The sequence below is a fragment of the Otolemur garnettii genome, unplaced genomic scaffold (genome assembly GCF_000181295.1).
Source record: "Otolemur garnettii isolate 467f Iridium unplaced genomic scaffold, OtoGar3 scaffold00098, whole genome shotgun sequence".
Classification (NCBI taxonomy): Eukaryota; Metazoa; Chordata; class Mammalia; order Primates; family Galagidae; genus Otolemur; species Otolemur garnettii.
In genome coordinates, this window is record NW_003852493.1 from 4,995,803 (window position 1) to 5,011,389 (window position 15,587).

Here is a 15,587-nt window from a genome sequence, read left to right on the forward strand (position 1 = left end):
AAACTGGAGACACTCGAAAGTGAGTATTAAATGTTACTAGAGAACTATCAATAATCTTTAGGTGTTATAGAGTTAATTATGCAGGAGATGCATTTTAAAGTATTTTTATGGAATAAATTTTTAAGTGTTGAAGAATAAAATGTGATGTCTGTAACATTTTAGCAAAAATATACATATAAACATACAGATAAAGAGAATATGGCAAAGTTTTAACTGTTTTTGAATCCAGTTGTTGAGGATTTAAGTGATCATTATAATGGTCTTTCAACTCCCTAAATGCTTGAATTTTTAAATAAAAAGTAGAAGATTGAATGGAATGTTGGTCTTTTGGTAGTATCAATAATAAAATACTATTTCTAATGAGTGATACTTAATTACTGGGTATAGCATAAAAAATTATTTACAAATTATGGTCTTATAGGAGCTACTTTCCATACTGTGGTAATTATACTCTGAATAATGAGTCTTTAACATAGATTCTTACACCTTCCTATGTATCTAACTGGAAGGCTGCAAGTCACAAGAAATGTAGTTCAAGAATAATTAGCTGGACTTACTCCAAAACTCTCCCTACTCCCTCCCCACCAAGTCCCATAAACCAAAGCCAAGAGCTGCCTCAATCTGTCCACTCTTCCCAGACCTCTGGATTAACACTGCAACTACCATTTGAATCTTCATTATTTTCCAGGGGTTTAGAAAAATTTCTGAATTTTAACAGAGTCCTGAGAAGTGGCCTTAATTCTTTTTAGTTACACAAGTAATACATGATCACACTACTATGAAGGTTTTCAACAATGCAGAAGCCAGTACTTGGCATCAAACACACGGGCGTCTCTCCCCATCCCTCTCATTTAGTGTAATCAGCCCTTGGGCCGTGTGAATAGACCTGCACAAAAATACAGTGAGTAACTCAGAAAAGCAGAATTCAAACCCAAATCGCTCAGGCTGCAAGAGCCATGGAATAAGCCAAAAAAGGCTTCTATACCAAAACTAAAAAAAACTGCCTACAAAAAAACTGTAGGGCCAGGTTCTTTCAATGCTTACCCTAAATATTTTTCTTCTCGCACTTAGGAAACATTTAAAATAATTTCTTAGCCTAAAAGCAGACTTTAAAGGGATTCAAAGGAAGCTAATTTTCCTAACATGTCAAATCCCTTGTGTTTAAAAACAAACCAAAATTAATTTTTGTCTACATCATTATCAGTCTGACAATAATAGCTATGATATGAATATAATAGAAACCATTTTTTAGTAAAGTAGTATAAAGACTCTCAATAGTACACTGGAATGAATATGGTTATTACAATTCAGTTCTCATTAGCACAGTTATTCAGCCAGTATTCCAGGAGTCTGGAATGAATATAGTTTTATATAAAATACTAGAATAAAAATAGTCTTATTTATAATGCAATTATAGCTACACTGAGCATTACCCTAACACCATAAAAATGAGATACGCCAGTAAGGCAAAGGGTGAATTGGTTTGGGAATTATTTTCCTCCTTCTCAACTTGAGAATTATACCTGGGTTACAGAAGAATGATTTTAGAAACTACTTCTCAGATAAACTCATCCCATAATCTAATTGTGCCCCTCCTTCCCATGAAGGTTTGTGAAATCAGAATGCACAATATTGGTTCCCTCTGAGGTGTGGGGTGGCAGGACCTACCGAAAGAGCCCAGGGTGACTTTCTAAAGTAACGGGAAAATCTGTACCTTGATAGGGATTTGGGTTTTATGGCATTTGTCAAAACTCTGAGAAGGTACGCAAGACTTGGGTTTTTCACAGTAAACTTTATCTAAAAAGAAAAATAAAAGCAAATAAATAAAGCCCTCTAGTTAATGATATAGTAGTGTACATGCTGAAATTGTCAGAGGGAAGGATTCTTCTGCCTGCAATTTTTGCAATATATCACAGATTAAGAACAGATGGAGGATGAAGAGATGGATAAATAATAAATGTAAAATGCTCTATTAGGAAAATGTTAATTTAATGGGAGAACTGAGATGGTGGGTATATAGTTTTTTTCACTATAAACTTTTTTCAACTTGTCTGCATGTTGAAATTTTTCCTAATAATATGTTAGGGAAAAAAAGAGATGCACATCAGCTAAACATTGGGTACCACAGAAGTAAACTGGTCATGAAAAAGTATTTTTAAAACCTTACCCAAATCTGCTATGCAGCACTGTCCATTCTTCTTAACCAGGATATTTTTGCTCTTTAAATCTCGATGGGCAATGGCTGGTTTCCCTTGGGTCCCAAATATCTCTATGTGCAAATGAGCAAGCCCACTAGCTATGGACAGCACTATTCGAAGGCAGCTAACTGTATCCAGAGTAGTAAGCTGAAGATAGTCATACAACGATCCCATTTCATGGTAATGTGTGATTAACCATAACTGGGTACTGGAGTGCCTTGATGTCATGTCTGAAGCAATGAAACCTGGAGAGAGCAAGAACAAAATTAATACACAAGTGAAAATTCTATATTGTAATTTATAGTATTTAGAAATAGTGACCTACACATTAAACATGACCTATGATAAAGATAGTTGAACTAACCAACTGTCGTAAGAGGAGGTTTACAGACATATTAACAGAAAAAATAGTAATATTCATTTCTTAAAAGGGCAGTGTGAATAAACAGGAAACCCTCACATTCATTTCCATTGTTAAATAATCCTTTTAAAAACTATTTCACATCGTATTAAGATTCAAATAGCAGTATCTTTGTGCTCACTAAAAATCAAAGTGCCAGATTCTTCATCATGTTGATATTTTAAGCACAAATCATTCATCCATCATCCCAAAAGAACACCAAACCTAAAACCTGGATACCCATATAACTGCCTGTGATTTCCTGTGTAATATTGGTCCACTCAATTAGGCTCTCTGTCCTATGTCTGTTCAGATGTGAAATAAAGTAGGGGAGTTAATATTACATGATTGACTAATTCCTCAAATAAGAAAAGCAACCAATCAAATGTAATAAGTATTCATGATGTTCTTTGTCATTCACTCAAATACCAAGGTGATAATGTTTGTTGGCTAGAAAAGAAGACAGAGGGGGAAAAAAGACAAGAATTCCAATAAAACGTGAAAAGTACTATAATATCTGTCTGCAAAGAACAACATGAGCTCAGAGTAGGGAATCACAGTAGTTCCCTAGACTAGATGTTGTAATCGGCACCAATCAGGAAGAGACAACTAAACTGGTCCTGTAGAGAAGTGAAAATATTGATACATGTGGGTAAAGAGGGAGGAAGTTACTTAGTCGACTGAGCACAATGAAGGAGCCCTACAAGACAGAGGCACGCCCTCGCCTATGAAGTAAATGTGTGCTTATCTTTCAGCTCTAGAGGCACCTGCCCAGCATTCGTCTCACACACGTGCAACATGCTGAAGGGCACTGAAGTTTGGGATTGACAAAAAGAAGAAAACTTTTTTTTAAAAGGACAGATATGGCTTGAGGAACAGTTAAATGACTTGTAAAGATGTAAAAGAAAATACATAAAAAATGCCTTGCCCTTGCCCGGTGCTTTATAGAACATTTATGTCAGTTTCACATTTTCTCCTAAGACTTTTTACAACAGGCCAGTGAGACCGACCTCATTATACTCATTTTACAGATGATAAAGTCGCTCCTTGGAGACATCAAGGATCACACAGCTATTAAGTTGCTAGCAACTCCAAATCTAGTGTCGGCTGTTCCGAGACATGGACAGGAATGCTCTGTGAGCCAAGAAAGGTCCTCTGTTTCATCGTTGTCATCAACAACCACCACAACAGAAGCAGCTAATAATTACCGAGTGCCCACCACGTGCCTGGTACTTACATGCAATCCTCCAACAAGCACATGAAGTCAGTAGATCACACCACTGACATCAGGTCAGTAATGGTCCCTGCAGGTCTAGCTCCAGAACCCAACTCTCACCATCTACCACAGAACCCCAAACAAGTTGAATTCTACTCATAGAAAACTAATTTGACATTCGCACCTATGGGATATCTGAAAAGCGAACGATGTAACATTTTGGCACCTATACCCCCAAGCCAGTTCCATGGCCAGCTCTGAGCCCCCATGCTTTCCCGGACTCCAATCTGTCTGTGTCTCCCCACAACTGCTACTCCTGGGCCCTTGGCTGGCCATAATAAGAATCAAAATGTGTTCTTGGATATTACTTATTCTTAATAAGGAACCAGTCCTGCTTTAATGATTTTAATGATTTAACCAAATGATATTAATCTTTAATGATTCTTCTCGAAAACAAATACCCCAAACTATAAAGCACCACTCAAAAGAAATTAAATCACTGTGGCACATTTGTATAGTTTCCCCCAAAGGAAGATAAGCTTCCAATTAAATAAACAATAAACACAGAAATTTTTACTCTCTCAACTTCCCTAACCCTCCTTGGTCTTGGAGAAAGATTTTGTCTGCCCCTTTAATTATGCTCTAGACCTGTGGTCCCCAACCCCCAGGCCACAGACCGGTACTGGTCGCTGACCTGTTAGGACCTGGGCCACAGAGCATCACCACCTGAGCTCTGCATCCTGTCCCATGCCTACCCCTCCCTAGCCCTGTCTGTGGAAAAATTGTCTTCCATAAAGCCCAGCCCTGGGCCAAAAAGGTTCCAGTCCACGGACTGTTAGGACGCTGGCTGCACAGCAAGAGGTGAGCAGTGGGCAAGCCAGCAAAGACGTGACGCTTTATCTGCACTCACAGCCACTCTGCGCTGCTCATATCACGCCTGAGCGCTGCCTCCTGTACCATTCTCCTCCCCCACCACTATCCGTGGAAGAGCTATCTTCCGTGAAACCAGTCCTGATAGCAAAAAAGTTGTAGACTGTTGTTCTAGACCTTTAATAAAAATAACTTTTAAATAAGCCAGATCTGTTTTAACTATTCCTCTCTCAAGTGTGAATTACTTGGTTTCACAAGCCAAGACCACCTTTACTGGATGTTTGTGTTTTGAGTACAGAACAGTGACTCAGGGTCAGGCTGTCCAGTGGAATTCCCACCTCCACTATTTAACCTCTCTGTGCATCGATTTCCTCCTCAGTTAAAACCAGGACAATAAGGACACCTACCCTCGGCTAGTCATGGCAGAGATTAAAGGAGAAAAAGGCACGGAAAGCACTTAGAGCAGCGGCTCCTGCCTGGTACTGCCATTACCCTTCCTGCCCCTGTGACTGCTGCCGTTGCTGTTGTTACACACAGACATCAAGCTGCAACACAAGGTGGTGTGTGATGCGAGTTAAGGCCGTGGTGCCAAGTGAGGGAGTGGAGAGACGCACAGTCAACTGCACTAGAGGACATGGAAAGGGGCTGAGAGGTGGTGATGGAAGAAGGGGCTGTAGGGGGAGAGTGGGACGAGAATGGCGACAGTTCGAGAGCTAGAGCCCTAAATGTTTGCGGCAATCCCAAGGGAACGGCAAATACTGGGAATAGCTGAATGTGGGCATATTTGAAGGTAAAGGTTAAGAGACTCCTTGGAACCCGCAAATAGGGAGTCTTAAATGCCACTCACAAATGTTGCAGGCATTGTGGGAGCCATCAAAGACACTTTGAGCAGAATTATCTCTGGTTCCCAGCAGAAGACTGGGTGTGGGTGGATGGATTGAAAGGGGGGAGCCAACAGCTGAGGTGAGGAGGATTAAATGATGGCCAAGACCCAGGAGGTAAAGGAAAGTGTGAAATCAAGAGCAAGAACAGGAACAATTCTGACATGGAACGTCACCACCGTAATGTTGAGGAAAAGCCTTGGACAACTGTCAAGCCATTATTCACAGACATTTCGAGTCAGATTTAAATATTAAACTGGCAGCAATAGAATAGAAATAAATTTTGGCAATGGCCTTCCTACAAGCCAGACCTATCCACCAGCCACAAAGTGGCCAACTCTACCTTACACGGAGTTAAATTCTGTCTAAATGTCATATCCACTAAAGAAGCACTCCAGGCCCCATTCACCAGACATGTACTAATACAAACACATTTAGAGAAACTTGTCAAAAATACAGAAGTCAATAGGCCCAGGGAGTATGCTCACCCCGTTTACTGCCATAGCAGCATTGCAACGGGCACTTTACATATTTCACAAGTGTTGCTAAGCTTTAGCTTCCAAATTAAAATGTATGCTGAATCCCTCTGTAAATCTGAGCTTTAAAAATGATGCCTAGTTTGAGGGAATGTGCATTTAATTATGATATCCCTGGGAGCTGTGAATCTCTAGGAAATAGTCCAAAGATCTTTCTGAGTTTGATTTAAGTAATAAATATTCAAAAAGGGTGGGGTAAGTAGAACAATCAATGGAGCCTTGAAGTGAACAATGTGGGGCAAATTTTTGTTGTTTAAAATAACTATCTGCAGATGCAGGGAGAAGAATTAGCAATACCGAATTCCGTTTTCATCATCCAGAGAATCTTGAAACTTATTTGCAAATTTAAACAAGACACTGGTGTTAAAAGAAAATTAAACCATATATAAACGCTCAGGATCCCTATATTGCTTTCCAGGAGCGTCTCGAATTCACATTCACCGAAACAGAAAGGGCAAAGGCAGGCAGTAATTTCTCTCTAGATACAATTAATGAGGGGATTACCCTCAGGCTTACCTAAAATATTTTCGTGCCTCAGCATCACAGTGTTGTACAATTCTGTTTCCCTGAACCACGACTTCTCATCCCGGGAGGAGAAGATCTTCACGGCAACATTTTCTCCTTGCCAGCTGCCTCTCCACACCTCACCGTACCTGCCTTTACCTGGGGAAGGCAAAGCACAGGTGACACTGAACAGGAAGCACACAGAGGCAGCCGCCCGCAGCCCAGAAACTTAGCACCAGCAACTCTTACTCCCTCCCACTGCTTAGTAGAGAAACTCAGTTGGGAGACATAAATATCACAACTTTTTGCTCCTCAAGATATACAAAACTAACGTAGAAACTGCCCTTCCCATCCCTCCTATTGTGATACCAAATTAAACTGCTAAGTATTCCATTTACATTTAAGTTCCTTGATTGAAAGGTATAAAATGTGTATAACTTTTATTTATTTATTTTTTGAGACAGTCTCACTATGTTGCCCTTGGTAGAGTGCCATGGTGTCGTAACTCACTGCAACCTCAAACTCTTGGGCTTAAGCGATTCTCTTGCCTCAGCCTCCCAAGTAGCTGCGACTACAGGTGCCTGCCACAACGCCTGGCTATTTTTTTGTTGTAGTTGTCATTGTTGTTTAGCAGGCCCAGGCCTGGTTCAAACCCACCAGCCACAGTGTATGTGGTCGGCGCCCTACCCACTGAGCTGAGGCCTCTTTGTTTCCATGCCACGGACCCATGTGGACACTTTCAAAGTTGTCCACATTTGTGAATTTACATATACATTGTTTTCACAAAGGAGATGATTAAGTTTAAGCTATGTGTTCTAAGGATTAAAAAACAAACAGAAAAAAAAAACCCACAAGGCTGTGGAAAGGCAGCCACTGCCAACCCTAACGGATTTCTTGGCAGAAGACATAAATTCAAAAGAGGATTTGCAAAGTCTTTAAACCCGTAATCCCAGAACAGTTCTGATTTCTGACATTGGTCATGGGTATTAGTTAGACAGCCGCGTGATGCCACAGGTGGGCCACACGGAACAGCCCAGGACGTTTTGAGAAACATGGCGACTTTAACTGTGATCCGATCTGTTGGGTGCTTGGCCTCCTCGCACAGCATCAACACACCCATCAGCCTGTCAACTCCACCCTCCCTCTTCATTCTTCTCTTTAATTATAGGTAGGGATGATCAGGGAGGCTGGGAGGAGGGGGTAATCACCATGAGACTCAGGGCATCAAGAAGGGGTATAATCAGCACAGATAACAGTGCAGCAGGAGATGCAACCCGAGGGCAGTTGGTTTCTGCCCAGGCGAGTGGCTGTTGGGACCACACAGCTCCTAAAAAGCAGCTGCAGCACCACCTGCACACACAGGAGTACAGCTCCTTGTGGGAACACTAAGCAATAGCTGTAAGGGAAACTATCGTCCAGTAAACTATTACATAATCTTTTAAAAGACTTGTAATGTGTACAGGAGATGTACGTCAGCTTAAAGCTGAAAAAAGGGTACACATTTTATATATAGATGATGATTACAACTACATATAAATATGTTCATCTATGGGGAAATAGGAGAGGACTTAAAAATATATATAGCTCTTGTTTAAATAAAAGAATTATAAAGATACCTTTTACATTAATTATTTTTAAAGGAAAGGGCATAGTGAAAGGGATTCAAGAATTGCAATAAACAACTTCATTGTCCCAAAGCCTACTTACCTTAGGTCATAAAAACCTGTAGTAAGGAGCAGCCGTATCATTTCACTTTTCAAGCACTCTCATTATCCCATAGAGTTCACTTGCAACTGAAAGCTTTTGTCTAGTCATTCTCTAAGCTAATCAGTCACAGGCTCCTTTGACAAGAGCTTCTACAAGCTCAGGTGCTCCAATATGAGTCACAGAGAATAGAGACCACATGGCTAACTCACATCTTAAAGTGTTTTTGAAAAAATAATAGGCAAGAAGGAGATTTTCCAAGTTCCATCCTCCTTCTGAAACCACAACTAACACTGCATATCACCCACAAAGAAGGGGAAAAAGAATTACCGACACACTCCAAGAGTGTAATCTGGCGAGCCACTGTTCTCTGTACCAGAAAGGGAAGACCAGAGCCACTTCCTGATGTACACGAATGATCCAATAAATCCTGAGGTTTAAGAAAAGGAGAAAGAAACCATTAGCTTCCAGTTTGGAGTGTTAGCGTGCATGTCATCGTAACAGTCCTGGACATGTGGCCCATTAGCAGGCATGGACAGCTCCATTAGAAAAAGGATTGGTTTTATTTCTTGGGAAAACTAGCCCTTCCTCTCATATATAACAAGTCTTCCCGAGGGATAAGTATCTTTTCCTGTACCCAGACTTCTGGAATAAAATACATGATGAAAGAAGATGAGCAGACGGAGCAGACAAAGTTTAAGCTGCAAATTAGAAAGTCCAAGAAGCATGGCTGAGCACAGGGAAGCAGGAGAAAGAATGGCAGGGGGAGCTTAGAGAGGAGTGGGGGGTCCTTTCAACTCCAAGAGTCGGATATAATTCAACATAGTCTGCTATGCTCACTAAATATCTATTAAATGATTCACTTTAGTTGCCATACCAACTAAGGCACTCTAATTAGGGACAAACACAGGATTAAGGAGCAAACAACTCTAATGTTGTTGGTAACGAAAAGACTCTTAATAATAACCAGGTGGATCATTACATTGGTACCCTCAGACCGAGAAGGGGCTCCCTGGACAAAGACTTCCTTGTAGGTAGATGAGGAACAAACGAGGGATCACTAAATTATTAATAATACCTCCACGTTATTTCTTGATATACATCACTCATAAATCAGAGAAGAAAACAAAGTATTCATTAAAAATATCAAACCAGTGCCCCCAATCAACTTCTACAAATGAATACGTTGGCAAAAAGAGTCCCATTAGTTCATTCATAAAGTTTTCCTTCTTACTTTCAGCATAAGCCAGAAGCAGGTATCAGGTATGGTATCTATGGATTACCTATCATAACCAATGTTGGGCCCTTGGGGATAGAGGTAGGGCTGCAGTAATGCTGAATTAGTATTCCCCAAATCTCATCCTTTCCCAGACATTTTAGCTGGTCTATTAAAGCAATAAATTGACTTATGTGAATTCCATCTTCTTACACTTTGTCTGAGCACGAGTGTGAAGTACTGTTGATCAGCAAAATTAACAAAAGCTGAACATCCAACAGAAGAAATTTAAAACCCTTAAAAACCACAAAAGAGATAATCAAGAAGAAAATGAGTAGAGTTTCACATCTCCTAACCATTTTCCTCTCTTTTTTTTTTTCTTTATCTGTTTGGGTTTTTTTTTTTGGTAGAATAATTCTAAAAATTAAATTGTGTAGTTTTTTCATAGTGCATGATCCTGCTTCTAAACTCAGGATTTAAGGGGGTAAAAAAAATATATATATATATTCAACCAAAGACTAATAAACATCTTCTTACCTCCCAGATCCCAAGGCTTCTTTTTCAATATAGGCAAGTGGTTTCGTTAGGGTATGTTTTGTTGAAACATACAAATGTGTGTACCACTTAAATAAGCAATTGTGTAGACCCATAATGACAACTTGTTTTAAATAGCATTCTTTGCTGTGTTATGATATCGTGATATGTGTATACTGTCATCTGACATAACTGAGTTTAGAAGACTATTTTAGCATATACTCTAGTCCTCTTTCAACATTCTAAAAGCTATTGAAATGGTAATTTACACCAGATATTCCTATTATTGCCCTTGGTAATTAGTTATGTTAGCAGCTCTAAGGAATGAAGTTCTAACTAGTCTATTTTAGAATCTTGCTTTGCTGAAGCTTTGTCAGGATTCATCCTCACATCTTCTTGCTACTAACTCGATAAACTAATTTAATTTTCCTTAAAGCTTGAAATAGACTTCTAAGTATATTTCTAACAAAAAAAAATTGTATTTCTCTACTTTTCAAAATGGAATGTCCTTATACGTGCACCGTACTGAATGTATCTTCTTTCCCCAGAGCTCCTGCCCCTCAATTTAAGAAGTAGCTCAAAGGAAGCCACACAAACCACAAGTATCCTTGACTTGCAGACCCGTGATGGGATAGGCCAACAGGATGGGATGTTTCCCAGCCTGTATCAGCCACCGCTCAGTGTTTGGATGACTTGCCATGGATGGGTCCTGCAGCTGTCCAGGAGTAGTGCCTGCATGCTACCAAGATGCCCGTTGGTGAGGGGAAGTCTTCTCCAGCAAAACCAAAACTGCAGGGCAAGCATAGCTACAGAACTACCAAGAACCTATAAGCTTAGCATCCAGCAGAACACAATTTATTCCGAGATGAGTTTGGATGATACATAGGAATGGTATTAAATGATACTGAGTCACATTAGAAAGTTATTACCTTGATTATTTTCAATTCATTGGACTGTGACAAGGAGAGAATCTCAATTTGGTACTGGCATGTCTCTCACACCTCTCTAACACCCACAAGTGTCACAAATTTTTTAGAGTGGGCATTACACCCAGCTATCATATCCATGTGGATTTCTATTACTTTTTCCTTTTGTGTTGTATGTTAACGTCTATTTATAGCGAGTGATATCCTTTTCCCACTTAAAAGCTTAAAGGTTCTTTATAATCAAAGTTTGACGAACAACTTTAAAAAGTAAATAAGACAGTCGCTTTGTAATGTGATTTTATCATTTCAAAATATGCAAAAGAGCCATTTTAAAATGCATGACTATAACGGTTTCTAACCCTGTGCTGTTGGATAGAATGTTCACTAGTCAAATGTTGCCTCTTAGCAACTTAACTGTTGCTGGTCTGAAGTGATGTATGTGACAGGTATAAAATACATACAAGATTTTGAAAACTTAGTTTAGAAAAGAACATAAAACAATTAACAACTGTGTATTGATTATATGCTGAAATGATAAAAATTGTCTATGTTGGGTTATGTGTATTTTTTAAAATTAATTTCACCTGTTTAGTATTTTTTTCTTTTTTCTTTTCCTTGTTTTTGTTTTTACTTTTGCTTTCTTGAAGGTGGACACTTGAAATTTAAAATTACAAACACGGCACACCTATTTCTATTGGACAGCACCAGTTTAACCAGGTGACTGCACTCCACAAGGGGGCAGCACGGGAGCACAAAAAATGGAACAGCTACTTTTTTTGGATGGTCACGTTTTAAAGTCGTAAATTACAAGGCGTTGAAATAACCTACAAGGGAAATTGATTTTTAATATTAAACAAACATTCCTTCTTTTTTTAAAAAAAAAAAAAGCACTTTTATGGCTAAGAATAGAGAAATAAAGTGGATGAAGATTATAAACACCAGGTCCTCCAAAATTTGTATTTTCCTCTGTCCTCACAGGGTCTCTTTTCCCTTATTCCGAAAAGAAAAGTAACTATGTAGAACCTACTAAAATAAATCCCCCTCCCTTATTTAAATGTCTGCCTGGAGAAGTTGTTCTAACGTAAGGTGGACTAACTAGCTGCCAACAAACATTTGCTTAGGTCATATGTGACCAAGAGCATGTTGTGTACACCCTCCAGTCTCCCCTTACTGGTTAGTGTTTCATACTTGAAATTAGAAAGTCTCTTCACCAGCTTTCTTATGCTTGAGATTGCCTATGGGGCCAGAAACTCACAGCTAAAGTGCTGTCTCCAACATTGGTGGTGATGAGCCCTTCGATGGTGCCGTACTCAACATCTCGGGGATTGAGGCGTTCTTGGTTGCGCCTTTTAAATTTTCGGAGAGCCACTCCCAGAAGGCAGGCTAGAAGGCATACTGCAAACACTACAGAGAGAATAATGAGGCCAACCTCCAAGTGGAAATTCTGTGTTCCAGGGAAGGACTTCCCTAGAGATGGGTGAGAGAGGAGAAATTGGCTGTAAGCATCACTGTTCACTTATTATTCAGTATAACCAATAATATCCAAACACACAGCTCCTAAATCCTCACCACACAATCTTACATGTCACAAAGAATTAAAACTAAAATGCTTCCTAATACCTGGCCAATGGCCCAGCAATGCTAACCATCATTCAATTAGACACAACTGCAAGTTGAGAAACATCCCACTGAGAATCAACTGTATTAATGCAAGTATATGAAAGTACTTTTAAAATACAAAGTACAGTACAAATCTTTCATATTACTCTTACTAACTTGGGTTTGTTATGTTTTAGCATCAAACCCTTATAGGCAGACACTACACTGTAATATCCCTATGTGGAAGTGCTAAATTAAAACCAAGTTATATAATCTGTGGTCTCTCTCTTCCACATATCATGGAAGTCTACTGCTGAATTCTCACTGATCTTTTGACCTCATGACTTCTGCCCAGGAAACTAGTCATTCCTCTATTTATTTACTCATTTGCTCCAACATTCATTCTGGGATTCACTCCCTTGTTCAGCCATTATTATATGACGTATGTTGGTACATTCACTCAAAACACCTCACGTTATCACTTGAGCAAATATTCACAAAGGCTTTCTACTTGGCGAGTGGGTTAGATCCAAACTTCTTAGCTGGACAGTGAAGGTCCATAATTAAAGAGTCCCAAAACAATCACCATGTCTGGATTCCAGACCCCTTCGTGACATCATGTCACTAGGCTTTGTTCTTCCTTACATTTGCCTGTTTCCACGTTCCTAGTCCCTTTAGCAATCCAATCTCAAGCCTAATTTCCTTTCTATTTTCCTTAACTTTCCAAGCCCAAATAATTAACGACTTGGCACACATGATACTCCCTGGTGCACGTCATCTGTATGATAAAGTGTAAAACTAATGAAATACAATATTAAATTGCAAATATTGTGACCTCCCTAATTAAATTAGAAATTCTTTAAATAGAGAAAATCATTTTCTATGAAAACTCAGGGTCCAAGAGAGTGTTGCCCAGACCAAGGAACTTCATACTGTTGATACCGTAACTATTGTGCAAGTGCAGACATTTCTTGAATGTCCATCCACTCAATTAATAAGAATTTAACTCCCACAACATATAAAAGTAAAGCTTATTCCATTAAAGAATCCTTTAGTTTTAACAATTTAAATAGTTGATCTCTCTTTTTAAAGCCTTCTGTTATTATTCAACCTATTTTTGGTCAGAATTTAACCTTTTCAATATGGCTTTAAGGTCATTTCTTTAACCTCAAAATTGCTACAAAATGATCTTTGTTTCTCTGTCTCTTCCCTTGCTGGCTGACATTTCTGATAGGGTATACTCCTAGTAGTCCTTCTTGTTCCACATTTTGGGGTTGTTTCTTCTTGGGTAAGTACAAAATTAAATGATTATACCTATCAAAATATATGATCAATATATATTAAGAAAATTAATTTGGCTTGGGGTGAGTCTATATTAATATTTGCAGGGACGACTGCATTTTATAGGGAAACAGGTTTAGAGGAGTGCTGATTTCCACAGGACATGAAATTCACATTACATACAATCTGGAGAAGATTCCACCTAAACGATAGGGTTCATGAAAAAGCTCAATCTGCTTCAAGGTTCAGGGATGGGTTACTGGGCATCAGCTATGGGAGGAAGGGTGAGTGAGCTTTCCTGTGTCTCCTTCCTCATAAAGGAAAGGCATTCTACCCGGTACCAGTCTTACGTTCCATTTCCCTCCTTACATACTTGACATGAAGAGCAATATTTATTAAGCAGGAATGTTTCAGAAATTATGACTAACATCACAGCTCCTTAGCAGAAAAGGGTATCAAGAGCTGTTTACCTATTTGCAGCAACCAAAAGAGAAATGATCAGCCAATCAACCTGTCCTCAAGGTAGACATCGCCTTGCCCACATTCCCCAAAATTCCCATCCTCCTTTTAGATGCCCGAAGGCCATGCCTTTTTCTTCCTCACCGAGAGCTACATTTCTGGTCACCCAATCACCTCTGGTTCAGAGAGTACGTGGAAAGCCTATGGCTCCTTTGATCTGTAACTCATGCAGACTTAGGACAATACTAATAAAACTCCTTGATCTAGAAATAGAAAAGTCCATGGTAACCTTTAGTGGGCAGCTGGGCTGTGATGTTCCTGTTACACCAGTCCCCTTGGCAGCACTCCACAGCTTGGCCAGGGGATGGTGGGGTCTTACAAGTCATCTTCCCCTGCTCATAGACCTGGAAGCAGCCTTTCTGGTAGACATGGAAGCCATCATTGATGCTTAGCGAGGAAAAGCACTGCTGGCCTTCACAGTGGTCCTCGCTACCGCAGGAGAGGCCTTCGCATACACACATGTAAAGTTTGGGGGTGACCTTGGGTTTCTCATCTGCAAGGAAGAAAGAAAGGGAAAAAAATCACTGTATAAGTTTTAACCCCACTCGGCAAGGACCATTCCAAACGCCTTCACCAAACAGAAAGTCAGGGTAGGCATCACTACTGGCTGTGATGAGCATATCTGTGATCTTGTCACTTGACCAACCACCAAATAATAATCACTTCTTAATATAAGAATGCATTTTTATAAGCTGTACAGTCTTTCAGAACATACAAGGCCAAAGACTGGTTATCTTCTGTCCATAGACCTCTGAAAATCAGCTTCTTGCACTATGATTTTCCTGTTACCTTCAGCTAAATGGATTCATACTCATATTCCAATTCTTTTTAAAATTTAATTAATTAATTAATTAATATATAGATAGATAGGATGCCACTCTGTCACCCATTCTTGTGTGCAGTGGCATGATCATTATTCACCATAACCTCAAACTTCTGGGCCCAAGTGATCCTCCCACCTCAGCCTCCCAGGTACCTGGAACTAACGTGTCCGGCTAATTTATTTTCTGCAGAGATGATATCCTGCTATTTCGCCCAGGCTAGTGGCAAACTCCTGGGCTCAAGCAACCCTCTTGTGTCAGCCTCCCAAAGTGCTGGGATTATAGACATGAGCCACCATACCCACTCATATCTCAATTCTTATAACAAAATAAAAGTTTTATTGGAACATAATATTCAACACCTTTATTTTATACATAAAAT

General features: G+C 39.6%; 1 protein-coding gene across 5 annotated transcripts in view; it reads right to left on the reverse strand.

Moving 5' to 3' along the window:
• Positions 1–15,587, reverse strand: part of ACVR1 (activin A receptor type 1) — a 128,930-nt gene that overhangs the window by 22,004 nt on the left and 91,339 nt on the right. For all 5 annotated transcript variants that reach the window (XM_023516796.1, XM_003795961.3, XM_023516795.1 and 2 more), the window contains 5 exons: positions 14,614–14,877; positions 12,241–12,452; positions 8,640–8,739; positions 6,618–6,764; positions 2,168–2,443 (listed from right to left, as the gene is read on the reverse strand). In XM_023516796.1, coding sequence (XP_023372564.1) covers positions 2,168–2,443; positions 6,618–6,764; positions 8,640–8,739; positions 12,241–12,452; positions 14,614–14,877 — 999 coding nt within the window. The remainder of the gene's footprint in view (positions 1–2,167; positions 2,444–6,617; positions 6,765–8,639; positions 8,740–12,240; positions 12,453–14,613; positions 14,878–15,587) is intronic.